The sequence below is a fragment of the Argiope bruennichi genome, chromosome 8, assembly GCF_947563725.1.
Source record: "Argiope bruennichi chromosome 8, qqArgBrue1.1, whole genome shotgun sequence".
In the NCBI taxonomy this organism is placed as follows: Eukaryota; Metazoa; Arthropoda; class Arachnida; order Araneae; family Araneidae; genus Argiope; species Argiope bruennichi.
In genome coordinates, this window is record NC_079158.1 from 63356877 (window position 1) to 63374810 (window position 17934).

At 29.6% G+C, this 17934-nt stretch overlaps 1 protein-coding gene across 1 annotated transcript in view; it reads left to right on the top strand.

Annotated features, from left to right (window-relative positions):
* Positions 1-252: 252 nt before the first annotated feature.
* The window catches only part of LOC129981114 (cytochrome P450 3A8-like), a 43459-nt gene continuing 25777 nt past the window's right edge, over positions 253-17934 (top strand). The window contains exons 1-6 of the mRNA XM_056091791.1: positions 253-375; positions 7671-7767; positions 11013-11065; positions 14164-14260; positions 14725-14850; positions 17579-17664. Coding sequence (XP_055947766.1) covers positions 296-375; positions 7671-7767; positions 11013-11065; positions 14164-14260; positions 14725-14850; positions 17579-17664 — 539 coding nt within the window. The 5' untranslated portion in view covers positions 253-295. The remainder of the gene's footprint in view (positions 376-7670; positions 7768-11012; positions 11066-14163; positions 14261-14724; positions 14851-17578; positions 17665-17934) is intronic.

A 17934-nucleotide genomic window follows, 5' to 3' on the forward strand; every position in this document is an offset into this window, starting at 1 on the left:
CAAAATAAACTTGCCTCAATCTAATCTCAGAACTGCAGTTTGTACTTTTAAATTGTTTTCATTTTTCGAAAAGCTTTATCTAATCCTCAGATCTATGTTTGATATCCACACATAACTTAAAAATCTTGATGAATGTCCTTCAATTGTCAAAATGACTCTCTTTCCTCATAATATTCCATAAGGAATTTTGGCAATAAAGTTCTACGTCAGCAATTTTTCGTATTGCAGTTCTTCATTTTCAACAGTCTTGATTCTGCTTTTAGCGAAACCAGATCTGTTTTCTGTCACTGGCAGAATGCTATTTGAAGAATTGATTTGCGGGCCGTTTTCGGTAGCTCTCATTCTTGGATTTATAATCTTCGTTTTATTTTATCGGTAAGTAATTCAGATTCTTTTAACTTTATTTTGATTGTCAACTGAATTGTATTGAAAAGCATCAATATTTAGAAAAGAATACATAACAGCAATTTTATTGAATTAAGTTGTTTGTTAGCCATCCAAATAAAGTCACTATGTTTTGCTCCCAGATATCGGTCCGTATAACAAAAGAGGAAAATAAAAAAATTTGAATATCATTTTCTGCATAAAAGGTCATTAAATTTGGAGGAAACACCAAAAAAGTTAGAAAGTTCTGGATATTAACAAGAACTATTAATTAGTTATCGAACGTTAAGACAACATAAATAGGACAGCAGTAATTGTTTAAAGAAGTTTTTCAAAAATATTGAGGATACTGATCTGAAACATTTATCAAGCCTTTTCTTCTGTATAATATATAATATCTATATAATATATAATATCTGTATAATATATATATATAATAATATATAATATCTGTATATTATATAATAACTGTATAATATATAATATATAATTCTGTATAATATATAATTGCAAAAGAATTCCAGAGAAATTGCAGATCTGTTAGTAAGTTTGATTTCACTTTTTTAATTGAAAAGGATTAAAAATATTTTCTGAATTGTATGATTTTTTAAGTTTTTTTCAATCTGTTCGAATTCGAGGAGAAAAAAAAAAAAGATCCTATTCGAAAAATATTGCTCCACTGTTTCAAATAATACAGGGTGTTTATAAAGTCTCGGACCCATTTTGATGTTTAATAACTCATAAAATAATGAAGATATAAACAAACTTATGGCATTTATCGATGGAATAACTCATATATTTTCCTTTTCAGGTTTGAATATTTTTACTTTTGTAAATATCGTCTGCGCGTGTGGTTAATTTCAGATAATTTCATTTTCCAGTCTAAATATCTGTACTTTTCTAAATATCGTCTGCTTATTAATTGCATTTTTCTCTCTTTTGTTTTTGGCAACTATTGCTATGTTATGTTTACTTTTGATGTGTTTGTTCTATGTAGTACTTTTGTATGTGATGTTTTATTCGAGCGGATATTAATGAGAATGCATACACCACAAGAGAAAGCACAGATTTTATGGTGGTTCATAGAAATGAAATCGATAGTGCAAGCAAAGAGAAATTTCAGAATTTACCAAAAAGATCCTTCAACGTTTTCAGGAGGAGAGTGTCGAACATTGATGACCTAAAAGCCAGAATTACAACCGCAATAGGCTCTGTGGATGCCGACATGCTTGCCGCTACCTGGCTTGAAATTGACTATCGACTTGATATTCTCCGTGCGACGAAGGGGGCACACGTGAAAGTTCATTGACAAGGGTCATGAAACTTTTTGAGTCTATTTAACCATTTATGTTATTAATTTTAATCTATCTTTATTATTTTATGAGTTATTAAGCATCAAAATGGGTCCGGGACTAAATAAACACCCTGTATAATAGTAATAAATAAATAAAGTAAAAATTAAATTTGAGAAAGGAAAAAAAAATCTTAATTTGTGATGATTGGTTCCCAAAAAAATGTTAAAGAATATTCGCGGAAAATGCGTTCAGGCTTGATAAATGGGACAAAATATTAATTTACAGCTAATTTATTTCGTTTTTTTTTCTTTGAATATCAATTTTATAAGACCATCAGATATCTAAAAATAACACTTTGTGAATAGAAATTATCCTGTCAATGAATTCGGAGAGATGGAAAAATAGGTTCTTACCGGTCTTTTTCGACGACTCTATCAAAATTCATTTTTACTTTCTTGTATACGTAGTATTCTGGTGATGATTAGGTGTGTGACAAAAGTGGCGTTACACCGGTAAAAGCTCATAAATAAAATTTTTAAAAAATAGAATTTAAATAGCTATCAAAGAACTAGCTATTCAATATTTTTTATAATCTTGTGTACTAGAAGCTAAAAACAGCCAAAGGAAAAAAAAAAAAAAGAGTAGGCATAAAAAAGAAAAAGTGGAGACGTCTAAATAGTCCAAGCAGAAGAGTCTACATAGTGTTGTTTCAACAGCATTATTGAAACCTAATTTGTAAATAATAAAATTTACCGAAGACAGGCAATTTAAATTTAGAAGAAAAAAATAGAAATAAATAAAAATATATATATTGTCGTGGCTGGTTCGTGAGTGCTTTCAATAAATAGGCAAATAGAAAACTTAACAGATTTATTTCAGATTCGTTCGAGTTACTCTGCTCAGTAACTCCTTCTCCTCCAAGAGCCAACACTCGAATGACATCACTCTTTGAATTACACTCGCGCTAGTTGTCTAGCGCCATCTATGAACGTTTATTTCCTAACGCTGCAAAATCCAATCACTACATATATATAAATAAAAAAAAGTGAAAAATATAAATAAACAAATAAGTAAATAAAAAAATAAACAAAAAGAAAAATAAATATATACAGTGGCTCAGTCTAAGGTAGAGTCCATGAATCAGGAACAAAAGGCCTGATAGTTCCTTTTGCATTTTTTTTCTTGTACTCACTAGATACTGTCCACTTTTAATAGTGCTTGACAAACCAGGATAAATTATTGTTCAATTTGGAAAAATCTGTTTTCATTATGATATAGGAAACCCAAAATATTTTGAGCTTCTAAATTCAATTTTTGTTTAATAGAATTTGGGAAATATTTAGTTGAGGTTTAATAAGTTTTCTCAAATGATGATGAATAGGGCAATGGAAAATATAGTGTGGAATGTCATCATAATTATTACCACATCTACAACTACAATTTCTCAAACTGAATCTTTTAAGATAATGCGGGCAAAGTCCATGGTTTGTAGTTAATTGGGCTAAATATTTATTGTCAATACATCTATTTCTTTTTACCTGAGAAAAGATACTGAAAGTAAAGCGGCCTTTTTCATTATTTTCTCATCTTAATTGTATACGTAGTATAGAAAAAGTATAGTAATCATAAAAAAAAAAAAAAAAAAAAAAAAAAAAAAAAAAATTTCAAGAATTTAACGAATATCCACGTTTTAAATTTCCTTGAGTTTGAAAAAACACACTTTAAAAAAATGCCCGTCCGTCTGTCAGACTGTGGCAAAAATACTGAAAAATACTTTGAGCTAGACGGTTGAAACTTGGTATACAGTCTTTACCACCAAGTTTACAGATTTCTATCAAGTTTTCAGTAAAATCTGTCCAGAGGAAGTCAGTATACCCCGTTCGAACATAAGTTAACACTACAGCTACAAAACGAAGAGAGCTAGATAGATAAAATTTTGTACGCAGTTTTAACAGACGTTAAATTTTGAGCTTAATCTAACTACAGATTGACTGTCTATCGGTCTGTATTTTCAAAAACATATAAACGCGATAATTCAAAAACGCAATGACTTAAATATGTCAAATTTGAATGGATGTTGTGACTACAAGTGCAGTTGTATCAAATTTTGGTTTCTATCGTTTAAAAAAACGCGTCTAAAACACAAATTCGATTTTTGGATACTATTAACGCATGCTAAGGATTGATCGCCAAATAACTCACTAAAGATGACACAATAGACTCAGTAAAAATGCTAGATTCACGCCAAAAGTTAGTGTTGCGTGACTATTGTAAGCCAATTCCATGTAATTCGTTCTCTGGCGTGATAAGTTTATTAGAGTATGCGAGAAAGCTTTGGGGAAACCACGCCCACCACTTTTAAAAAATAGTACAACTACTGATCTGAAGTTATTACCGTACATTTACTTCTGCGAAAATTTTGCTTAACTTTAAAAAAAATAATTTTCCAGATTTTCATTTTTTAATAATTTTTCCTGCTGTATTTAACCTATTTTAACTTTAACTACACTTTATATAGGTATTTTTAATATAACTTTTTAATTACAAACTTTTCTTCTTGGACTAGTAAAATTTTATTTAAATACAAAAAACTGATGATTATTTTTCCTCCTCCCCTGTCAGCCAATAACAAATATACATACTTACCTGTTTTTAATGTAAAGCCTAACAACTTAAACCAATAAAATTGCTGTTATGTATTTCTTCCAAGTGCAATTCGATCAGATTTTCTGTACCCATACAGTGAATACGAAGAATTTTGGATAATAATATCGATTTGAACTCGCACCACTTTGTTCAGAAACCAAGAGTGCCAGCAAGCCATTATGACTTTATGATTATTCCGAAAATTAAATTTCTTTTTACTAAACACGGATCGATATTAATAGTGACTCCTTATATTCTAGTATTTTTAATTCGATTATCTTCTGGTCATGATGACCTGGTGACAAAGCCTTGGCATGGGGATCGTAGTGTTCCATGTTGAACACGATTTCCACCGAAGAATCGCGTTATGATGCGCATTAAATCCGTCAGGTATCTGATTCAGTTGTCGTCCACGTTATCCGACCGTGGCTCAAAATTACGAAATATATCTCGAAATATACCGCATGTTGGCTTCCAAACAAAATAAATATAAATATAATTAAATTAAATTTTAGTACCATCCTCACATTTTATGAATTTATTTATACTCTCTTAAATTGCGCAAATGCTCGTGCATATTTGATACGTCTGTTTGTGGATTTAAAAAAAACTAATATTATATTTCTAATTATAGGCACTCTTTTATTTATATTGTAATATACAGTTATAAAAGTTTTAAATTTATATTTGTTAAATTAAACTAAAATTACTGCCTTAAGTAAGTCAATTTTTTTTATCTCTAATATAAACTAGAACCTTAATTATTGTTTTTGCAAGTGTCTGATTATTCCTGTCTAAGTTATGATAGAACCTAGCTTAAGGAGCACAATTAATTTCCCTATCTTACTCGTAATTCGAAACACTCGATAAGCCAAACAATATTTTTTTCCATAGGAGTCCATGCAAAATAGGACAGTGCTTTCAATTCCGAAAAAAAAAATCTCAAATAAATTTATAATAATTCTGTTTAATATTTATAATGCATGCTTTTATCAGAAAATTGGGTAAAGAAGTTTGCTGCGCTTCAAAAAAGGACGAAAATGAAACAAAGCATTATTGTTAAATGAATTTCTAACTCTCAAAGCTAAGTGCCTTAGGTTGATGCTTCTCAATTTAGATCAATAACACCAGCCTTCAACAATTTCTTGTTTTAAAAGTAATAGTTGTTTTTTTATGTATTTTCGCATGCTTATTTCAAAAATAATATCAGTTTTTACGTATCACGTACAGTTTTTTTGAAAAGTAAAATTTTTAAATAAGTAAAAATACACAGATTTTTTGCGATTTGGATAGGATAAATTAATAAAGTATGTATGTTTATTTGTTTAAATAAATTCTGAAAACCTCTTACTTCATTGAAATTAAATAATACATTTATATTGAATAAATACTTATAATTGTATTTTTAAAAAAAACCTTTTATTTAAAAATTCAAAACATAGATGACAGTTGGATTTCACCGTAAAAAATGAAGTACCTGAAAAATTTAATAAAGCCGAATTAAATGACTTAATTTGTGATTTAGGTTTAACTAAAGAAAATGTAGAATTATTAGGCTCTCGGTTAAAAGAGAAAAATTTACTAACGACACATACGTCGTTTAGTTGGCACAGGAATCAAGAAAAGCAATTTTTATCATTTTTCAAATCTGATTACTTCTTGGTTTATTGTGCTGACATACCTGGTTTGTTACATGAATTAGACGATAATATTCCTTATAATCCGAATGATTGGCGACTATTTATAGATTCCGCAAAGAGGAGTCTAAAAGCAGTTTTATTGCATAACGAATCTAAACTTGCATCAGTTCCAATTGCACATTCCGTTTTCATGAAAGAAACATATGAAAGTATGGAGATGCTTCTCACTAAAATAAAATACACTGAACACAAAGGGGCAATATGTGGTGACTTAAAGGTTATAGGTCTGCTTCTCGGGCAACAAAATGGATTTACTAAATTTCCGTGCTTTATTTGTGAATGGGACAGAGAAAGTCATTGGATAAAAAAGATATGGCCGAAGAGACAAGAATGGATTCCTGGCAAGAAGAATATTTTAAATGAATATTCAATAGATCCACAAAATATTTTATTGCCCCCACTTCATATAAAATTGGGACTCATAAAGCAGTTTGTGAAAGCTTTGGATAAAGGTGGAAAATGTTTTGAGTATCTTATATTGAAGTTCCCAAAATTGTCTAGCTCTAAAATTAAAGAAGGTGTATTTGATGGAACACAAATAAAGAAATTAGTTAAAGATTCCAATTTTGAACAATGTATGACAAATAGAGAGAATCAGGCTTGGGTTGCATTTAAAGATGTCGTAGAAGGTTTTTTGGGAAATGAGAGAAAAGAAAATTACAAAGAACTTGTAACTGAGTAATTACGTACTTATCATCTTTTGGGGTGCAATATGAGCATTAAAATTCATTTCCTTCACTCACATTTGGAATACTTCCCAGACAATTTAGGAAAAGGAGTGACGAGCAAGGTGAAAGATTCCACCAGGATATAAAGGAGATGGAACGCAGATATCAAGGACTGTGAGATGTTAACATGATGGCCGATTACTGTTGGTCTTTAAAAAGAGACAGTGATGTGGACCATAAACGAAAAACCCGAAAAAGAAGCTTCTTGACTTCAAGAAAAACACAAAAGTTATCATAATATTGTAAATGAACAGCATTATTGTGTTTTTTTAATAGTAACTACAGTTGCAACTGTATGCATTATACTGCATTTTGTTAATTTTTTCATCGTCATTTGTAAAAAATCCTTACGTGTTACATAAAATTTAGTTTGCATTTTGGAATGACATCATCATTGCTGATATAAATCAATTAAAATTTTACAAACAAAAAAAAAATTTTGTTTTTTTGCAGGCTGGTGTAATTTATCATGTTCTCCGCATCTTCCTTATTTCATTGGAAGTTTTTTGCTCTGTTGAATCTATTATTTCCTCCTCTCCTGACTAAATTTCCCCCACAACTTTCTGCTGTGAAACAGATCCTTAAGTCCTTCGGTAGTTCTGGCTATTTTCTTTCAAAAGTTCATCGATGTCGATGCTACACAGCTTCTCTCCAACATCACGGTGTTCTTGCCATTCGTTCTGCAAAACATCGCTCGTTAAACGAGTTACATTTTTACATTTGGTTTACTCGATATGAGAGATTTGACTTTATTTACTTGCTTGCTTTATCACAAGCTTAAACGAAAAGATATAACAACAAAATAATTCTCTTCACAATTATAAAAATCAGTTTAATATTTAGCACACAAAGCATACCAAAATGTGATATAATTATATTATTTTGAAGTAGTTCTAATAAAAGTAGTTTTATTTCAGGTTAACTACAAGAAATCATGATTACTGGGAAAAAAGAGGAATTCCATACGTTAAACCATTGCCATTATTTGGTTCATTGCTGGAGGATATGACGAAGGTTAGTATGGGGAAATAATCAGTGTTGTTATAATGTTGCAAATAGACCAGTTTAAATTTGAAAAAAATAGTAATAACTGATAGTAAAAATTGGATAGTTTTTACGTATCATTTTCCAATTTAATTCTCAATAGAATCTAAAATATACAAATTTAAATATTTAACTTTTTTTTCTTTCTAAAAACAAAAATCGAAACAGATAAAGGGAAAAAAACTAGTCAAAAAAGTAATTAGATAATAGCGTATTTTCGGAAAAATTCTTCAATGTAAATTTCAGTGATCAGCTGTTCTCTCAATATCCAAAGAGTAGTGCTCCAACCAGAACCACTAAACGGATACCGCGAATTTTTATTTCATATAAAATTTAACGACTCCTAGATAAGTCAACAATGGTTCCCTGCTTTCGGTCACCTCTATTTTTGTAAGATATTACAAAATAAAAATAGCCCTCAACCTGAATAGCTGAGCCCATTTCGCTAATTACTTTCACTATTTCCCAAGCATAGATAACCAATCATATTGTTATATTTCTTTATGTTATCGTAATTCAAAACAATACTTACATCTTATCATTTAGCATATGATTCCGTATCAAAAGAACATCTCATCTTTTAACTCACCGCATCAATTGATCTAATTTTTTTCCCTAAGATTAGAAGCGGTGCTTAGCCAGGTTTGTTTATGAATCGGGACGAGTAATAATCCGATGGAGCAATATCTGTTGAATATGGAGGGTGGTGTAAAACTTTCCATTTCAAACTATTCTAAATAAAATCGATTGCACGAGCAACATGTATTCGAACGTTGTAATGCTGAAAAATTACTTTATCATGCCTTTTCTCGAATTGCTGTCATTTTTGCTTGACGCACATCTCAAATGCATTACTTGTGTTTGGTAACGATCACCGACGATATTTTCATTCTTTGAAGCAGCTCTTAGAACACAACACTAAATACAGACCTCGGGATTTGAACCATAAATATCCGTCCCTGAGCTTATGTTGATGCAGTACCAAGTGAAACTGATGATTTTATACGATAAAGATTATCGCAGTATGTCTATTTTTCACTGTTGTGATTATACGATGAAAAATATTTCCTTTTCAACATTGTGGGATTGTTCACTTGTGAGAAGTCGACTTTCAACATCTTTCCAATTCATATGGCATCCAATTTCTTTGTTTTTGAATCATGCCAAGTGCATTTAAACATTTGGAAACAGTTGTGCGATCAATATTTCAGTAAGATCGTCTTGCATATGGCATGAATCCAGATCGAGCAATTTTTCCAATTCCTTATCTTCGAAATTTTTTGGTCAATGAGGGCGTTTTTTGTCAACTGTGTCGAAATCACCAATTCTAAAACATCAAATCCAATACTTATACATTTTTATCAAAGAAGTGTGTTTATCGTAAATTTTCAACACTTAGTGACTTTTCTTTGAATTAAACAGAAAAAATAAAACTTCTCGCAAATGTATTTTGTTAGCTCATAATTCAATATTTTCGGGGCTGAAAAAATATATCGTCCATTATTCAGCAAACTGGCACATAATAAAATGTAAAACATAATGACAGAGTTACAAGAATATAATTACAGAAATGTCCGATTCAAGTACGCTATATATTGTAAATACCTCAAATTGAATTCATACTTCTGGTTTTTTACATTACCATTCCGTTTTGAAACAACTTTAGGATTATTTTATACAAACCACGTAATTATGAATAACATAGTTTGTTTGATGAGGATAACACAACGTTTATATGATGGGGATAATACCAGAGCAAATATCTCGTCTTTAAACTTTCTTGTCTCACCAACGGAAAGGAGTTTGGCCCCGACAGGTTTAGTTTACGCCATACCCTCTTATATGGCGTTTCATCATTGGAATTGGGCTTTTTAGGTCAAGACATTAAAAACAGAAGCACCTCTGACCAAAATCCGCATGAAGGAAATAGGCTCTATGTTTAATTTGCAAAATTTGGCCACAAAATGTGCGCAATTGGAAGCCATTTATCATTAGTTTATGTTAAATGCAATTCTGATGCAAACTGACTTGTATGTTTATCTGTTCAATACTTTTATTTTTATTTTATTATAAAAGTCATGTAATATTTTTAAAAGTTATTGCGGGAAAATTCCCTTTGTTTAATTAACTAAAAAAAATTTAAAAATCGCTTCCACGCACGCCTTTTTATTTTTCAAAATATATATGTACCAAATTTGGTAACTCCAATCAAAAGGTCTGGTGTGTAGAGCACACATATTCATCTTAATTATAAGTAAAGATAAAGATCAACCCATCCAACTGCATGAAGCTCTATTTTATAATAAAGAGAGCAGATGTAAGCTTAATAACATAATAAGGATTTAATACTTGTCACAATTTGATAGTTAAAAATACAGAGAGCACAATAACCATTTAAGATAGTAGTACAAAATTTCTGGCTTCGCATAATCCAGTTCTTAAAAAAAGTCTTTGAGTAAGTGGTGCAGATGTTTAGACATGCAAAAATGAATGAAGTTTTGATATTTAACAAAATGGAATATAACAAAAAATCACATACAAAAATCAATAAATTTTTAATATTTAACAAAATGGAATATAACAAAAAATCACATACAAAAATCAATAAATTTTTAATATTTAACAAAATGGAATATCATAAAAAATCACAATGCTTTTTGCGATTCGATGGAATTAAATCAGCTATTCCTGTTCAAGGGCATTTTCAAACGTTGTTATGAAAGTTTGACACATCACTTTGAAATAATCAAGGGTTGAAAGCATGGATAATAAATGGCGAGTCAAATGTTACGCTACAAATTTTGTATAATCTATGGTGATGGCTAGAATGCCCCCCCCCCTCCTTCATTTTTCAAGCTATTGAGGAAAACGCACGTTGAAATTTAATAATCTATTTGGCATTATTGCAAAATTAAGTAAGAAATTTACAATTTCCAAAATGAAACACATACTTAAGTATAATGAGTTTTGTACATTAGATTTTGATAATTAGCATAAGACTTTATGCTAACATTGTATTTTAGGTAGAAAATCATGACCATAAAATTATCTGTAAGGATTTGATATTAAACACAACCAATATTTCCAAGTACCCAGTTGGTCGCCAAAAGCGACTAGTATCTTAATTATCAAAAAAGTCTTTTAATCTGAATGTTTGTCATATTACTATGAAAATCCTAATGTTTACTGTTTATTTATAATCAAATTAATTTCAGCCTGCACTAAATGTCGAACTAGAGAGGTATGCAAAGTTGGGACCTATTTATGGGTAAATATAAATGGCTTTTATATTTATTTTATTTTATTGTAAAATGACGAAGATATACTTATCAAACTATTTCGTTTTGTTTACTACTCAAGTTGTATTGAGTGTAAACTTTTAACATTCGTGTATTACGTGAGTTAGCTTTTTTCCTATATGTAGTAAAATAATTTATGCGTACTAGCGATGCGACTCTAAAAATGTTGAAGTCGATTTCTAATACATGCCTAAAGCTTTCAAGAGTTGTATGGTAAATGTTCTCAGCTCTATTTTCACTTATTATTAATAGTGTTATTTGCGCTCACATTACTGAAGCTGTATTGCCATTACTATGAAAACTTGGCGAACATTTAGACGGCATATAGGAAATACATATTTCTCGCTCTTATAAGACAGCGTAAGAAAATAATTTTTCGTGGGATAATAGCTTTTATTCTGACACTCAAACTGATAATTACCTTTAAAATGCAAGAAGCATCTTTAAAATTTTATTTATTTATATTGTTATGTTCACAAGACTTTAGGACTAACACCAGAATTTTGCACATAGTGAAAAGCACAGGGACTTTCTAATGTTTCAGAAAAAACAGAGATTTTTCAATGTGAGATTTCTAAACGTAACCGCCTAAAAAGTTTTATTATTTACTTTCAAATAGCATAAAGGCCGTTAATCTTTATTAAAATATGATGGATAATATCTAAATATAAACAATTGTTCCAAGAGTACTTTCTCAAAAAAATGGTGACAGAAGTGCTTATTCTAAGATCTGAATAATTATTGAAATTGAAGTTACGATAACACTCCAATTTAAATGATAGTTCAGGTTTATTAACCCTTCCTTTTAGATAAAAAACTCAGGGAAGAAAATATAGAAATAAAGTGCGAAATAATATTTTAAATTAATTGAGATTTCCTAGATTGCATGTACACAATTTTAGAATAAATTGATAGTTAGCAAAAAAATCATTTGCAATCCTGTTAACAAAATAGGTAGAAATTTGCTTGTAGTAAATAGATAGTATTGCGAATAAAACATCAGATCTTTCTTCTGCATATAATTGTCTTTGCTCACAGTACTCAGCTTTAGTGCGTCTTGTAATAAGAATAGCAAAACAGATGAAAACTAGCAACGCATGCATATCAGTCAAAGTTATTAAATATGAAATCAATATAAAAACTTCTGACATTAATGATTCAGCAACAAAAGTTTCACTGAGATTATAAAAAAGGTGTCATCAGGTTTTTGTCTCTACTTTTATTACGCTTGTTTCAAAGTGGCAGAGACTCAACGTTGTTAAAATGCAGTTTTGAAGATAAATAAATTTATTTTCCATTTTATATATAAAAAATTTTTTTAAAAAAAGCAAAAGGTTAAGAGATTAAAGAAGAAAGCATTTTAGTCATACGAATGTATAACTAGAAAGACATGCCGATAGCCTTAGTCGAAAAAATAATAATTAATTTATAATTTTTTGTTGATATTAATAACAACGTCTTTGATCTGTGTGATACATGGCAGTGACGTTATACAGTAACTATAAACTTAATGTGATCATTTCAGGACTTAAGAATTTAGATAACATTAACTGATTGTTAACAATTACCTAATTAGGTAAAATCAGCTATATTTTAATCAAGGAAGAAAATGAGGGAAATGAAGATGAATGAAATGAAGAGAAAAGGGAAAAAACACTTATCTCAGGATTATCTATAATTTATTTTAAAAATAATTTTTAAATTTCCTTAATTATTTCCGATCAAAAATTATTTCGCAATAATCAACTTATATATTGTTTACACTCTTATTTCTTTTATTTATAATTTATTAAATAATGCTGTAAGCCACTTTTCAAATTATCAAATATTTGATTCATTTTGGCGTTCATTAGAGGGGCTAGAGCCACATTCATTCCCCTCATCAACGTTCACAACTTTCGTTCATGTCCATTTTTCGTTCACAAGTTTTCATCCGCATTCATTCATCAGAATCATCAACGTTTATTGCTTGGTTTTGATCACAAAAATATCACGATTTACCAAAATTTTATAGAGAGAGACTGGGAATTTTTCAACTGTCTTGCAGCACTGCGATGTTTCATATTTGATAAACTTTCGCACTTTGTCTTTAATTTTGTCTTTAACATTTAAATGAGCTCTTTGTCTTTTTTTAAAAAATATTTTTTGCTTTAATAAGTCACAGTGGTTTATGATTGTTCAACAGATTTCGAAGCAGACCTGGCAGCTTAGCTGTCTGTTTAAATCGATCCAGACTTCTTTAGAATGGGAATCCATCCCATGGGGGAAATGATAACCAAATGTTTCTTTACAAATGGAGCAAGAAATTTTATGAATGTCAGTTACTAAAACTGGTTGAAAATGAAGTATCTGTCAGTTCTCTTTCTCAAGTATGATGACATCAAACAATCAACGACAGTAATCATACTGAACGAATATTTTTGTTCACATTTGAATACATCATTTCTGAATTTGATGATTTTGATAATATAAAATGAATAATAACATGAATCAGGTTCACATTAAATGGCGTCGGCAGTATTTATTCATATATTGCTTTAAAAATATCCAAAAAAACCTTCTTAGTAAAAATTTGTCATAATTTTTCATTCAGTCTAACTAACTTGATTTAGATGCAAATTGTGGAGAGTAATACCAATGCGGGTACTGGTTCAGAGGTGATCGTTCTCTGATTCAGGTCTAAATTACGATCTGTGGATGAGTGAATGAAATGCATGAATGAAGTCCGACCCATAAAAAGGGTTGTGACGCGTGAGTAGCTAAGTCGTATTCTTGGCCCTACTTGGCGCTATTGAAAAAACAAAAGACGCTCGCTCGGCTTAAATCGCTGACAGATAACTGTCAGCGGGCTTGTAAAGTGCCATAAGTCACAACACAACAACAGATACAAATAAAATATCAAAATGCTTTGAAAGAATTTTGATTGGTATGTGAAAATATTTTGTATCAGATTTTTGGGTGGTTTTCGCACGCACTTCCTAAAACATTGTCCATTCATCTCTTAAAATAAACTGAAAATTATCAATTATTTAACTACTGTGTTACTAATATAATTATGAATTTGCAGGTACTTTCGTACAGTTATGCCAAGTATTTCTGTAGCTGAGCCGCATTTAATAAAGGATATCTTTGTGAAAGATTTTCAATATTTAATGGATCGAAGAGTAAGTGTTTTTCTAATTAATGTAATTAGTAATAATTGTTTCTAATTAATTTAAACTATTCGAAATAGGCAAGGAAACAATTTCTCTCATTGAAAAAATCATTGAAAAACAATGATTCCGGTATACTAAATTTTTTTAGAAAAAGCATCAAATATGGGAACATTTCTGCTGGATAAAATTAATCAATTGTATAATCCGAATGTAATAAAATGAATAATTTTGTATTTGAAACATTTCAAAATGGTTTGTTTTAATCTTTCTTCTAATTATTAACAATATGAGCTATTTTCTGGGTATTAATATTGGATAGAGTTTACCATTTAGAATTACATTTAAAAATCTGTGTTTACTCGTAACTAAATAGAACTATTAATTTTGATATGTTAATTTTATAATTATTTATTGTTGTTAATTTTTAAAAAAGAGTACGAAAAAAATAATAATGACCTTTTTGTTTTGAACAGCGTAGTCTTCTTGGATATGGAAACAACAAAATATTAATATTGATGCTGAATATGGCCCCGGCCAAATATTGGAAACGAATTCGATCTTCCGTTACTCCAGCTTTCACAGCACGGAAAATAAAACTAGTCAGTATCTTACTTTTTAAAATCTTTTCATTGAAAATTATGAAAACTAGTTTCCTTAATAGAGTAATTTATTAAAAGAATTGTATTTAAAATTTATCTAATTGATATCTTATCAAAAAACACTTTTAACGCTACAGTATTATGTACTTAGTCTTTGATTCAATAAAAAGTAATATGTTCATTAATTTAAAATATTCAAATGCATTTTAAAGAAAATTTTATTTGTATTTAAATTTTAAAAATAACATTTCATATAAATACAAAACAATTTTCACACAATAAAATTACAATACTCACCAGATGATATAATTATTAATTAATTCAAAGGATATGTATGCATTTTTGGATCTCCAAAGTTGTGAAATATGGACCTCTAAACGATGAAAATGAATATTCGTTGTCCATACAGACGCAGAGAATATATTAATAATTCTAGACTATAATTCTAGACTTAAAGGAATAATTATAAAGCTATTTAATTATAAATTCTTTCCAAAACAGCTGAAAGAATAAATTTTGTGCAATGAATCGCATGTAAGCCATTGATGGCGTATTTATTGTTGCCAACCGTACTAAAGTTTGCAAGTAAAATTGGATCAATTACAATCTATTTCTTAATAGATTATATAAAATGTAATAACTAATTTCGAAAACTTACAGGTTCAGAATTTTTTCTGTGACGTTTTAAGAAAACAACTATTTTCAAGGTTCCAAGTTTCAATCTTTTATAGTTGATGTCTATTCGGATATCATTATATTCGCATGTCATCCTATTATACATAAAATAAATATAGGTAAATTAATTAAAATATAAGTTCATTTTTTTAATAAAGAGGAGAATTTTATGCTTCATATAATTATGTCAGACGGTATATTTATTTCAGATAAAAATAACCAGAATTTTAAATACCTTTTATCATAAAAGCTAAAAAAAAGTTCCAAACTTTTAAAAGAAGATATGCCAAGAAATAAAATTAAATACGCATATGAATATAAATAGGGTATAAGGACATAAATATTGCAGACAGTAAACATCTCAGACAGTTAGAAAATCAGACCAGCGATTTAATTTTGCATTTAATCGAATTGAAAATTGATTGCTGTGGCTTTCATGTGATTTTACATCAAAATGGAATGGAATGTTTTTGCATTTTGTATCCGCGAACAAATTTTCTTAAATCTAAGTATATGAAAAATATTTAGTGATAAATCTTAAATGTAAGATACAGAAAATTCTACTATTATAATATTGAAACCAAAGCAGCGTTTCTTATCGAAAATTCTTCTTACGGCGAGATAGCAAATATACAATGTGTCCTCTACAATCATATGCATCCTATTAATTTTGGAGCTCCGGCAGCTGAAATCATAAAAGTAGTGTCTAGACCTACTGATGTAATTATGTTGCATTTTATGAGACTATGTATTGCGTCTCCAAGCTTGTGAATCAGGAATTACTTTATCAATCTCGAAAATAATGCGAGATGAATGAAAAATTGCCAATTAAAGTTGTAGAGCTGAGTCAAAAAGACACGTGGTGTATATGCATACTAAGTCTACAGTAGTCCGTTCAACACAATGGGTGCAACAGTCATTTGTTTGCGAGAAATCAGCTCCATTGGACAATAGACGAATTTATTGTTCTTTCTTTATTAGACTATAGATTGAATCCCATTCTATACAGGAAATATTCAGCTATTGTGATCACCTAGAGAGACATACATGCATGTTAAGTGTCATACCACTGAAATTCTTCCTGTTTGGCTACTTCTAAAAAGACACAGCTGATCCTATGCTAATTTACACTTGATGTGCTTCATAATATGTAGTATTACATTCAATATAAACACATTATCCATATGCATAGGCAATCCCTGTAATGCCTATGCATACAGAATAATCTGAATGAATCCTTATCACGACAATAGGACGTAGTTCGGCTGCGGTTCGAGTCCTTAAAATCCTCAGCGTTCACGTCCTAATTCTTCAGTTGAAGGTACGTCTCATCATTGGAGTGGAAGTAATTGGACCTCACAACGTCATTTTACCTAACCAAGGACTTTAATTATACGATAACCTCTTATCCATATATTCATGTAACCCCTGGTGGCGATTAGATTCAGAATAAGATAGGTGCCTAGAAGTGGAATGAGCGCCAACCATAACTAGTTGTTCATTTTTGATATACATATTTTTAGATAACAATAACTATGAAAATCAAAAATACGCAAGCTAATATTGCATATAATATTCTGATTTTAGCATTCAAATTTGTGAACTATCTTTTTGCATAAATATTGATGATTCTCTGTAATAAAAAAAGTTACCGTAACTCAAACAATTTTCGAGATTGAGACGATAATTCTTGCCTTTGTTGCAGCGAGTTGTAAATAGGCTCATCGAATAATGAATATATTCAAATTATTTTATTTAAATTTCCCTTTTTTTTCTGTAGTTATCAAGTGTCCAAAAAATAATACAGTGAGAAAAGACATTAGTAGACACATTATGTAAAATATAAATTTAAATCTTTCAGTAGTTTTTCTGTTACTCTAATTATTTGTCGTTAATCTTTTCACTTCAGTGCTGTATAATTTGGTTCATTACATAATAATAATTGGGTTAAAATAATAACATTAAATTACTTTGTTTGGCTGAATCTTAAATGTAATATTGCTCTGCATAATCCTTTTTCTACTTGTAACTAAAGGAGTTGCTTTGATTTTAGATTACACAAATTTTCAAAGACAGCTGCGAAACTTTGATAAAGAATATGACTGACGCCTCGAAAAAGAAGCAGGTGAACATAGTGAAGTGAGTTTATTATATAATCATACAACGAAAAATATTTTTAAAAAATGAAAAAAAATTTGATTTTATTGTAGTGATATTTAACAGTAGAAATTATTTTGAAAAACTTGTTTAGTTTTTATAAGAATTCTCTTAATAAATCCATTTATGAAATAATACAAATAGTGAATACAATTAATAGCAGAACCGACAAACTTCTTCTGAATGGATTTCGTTCAAAATTCAATAGAAATTCCGAATGATCATATACCAAATTTCATCTGCCTAGCTCAA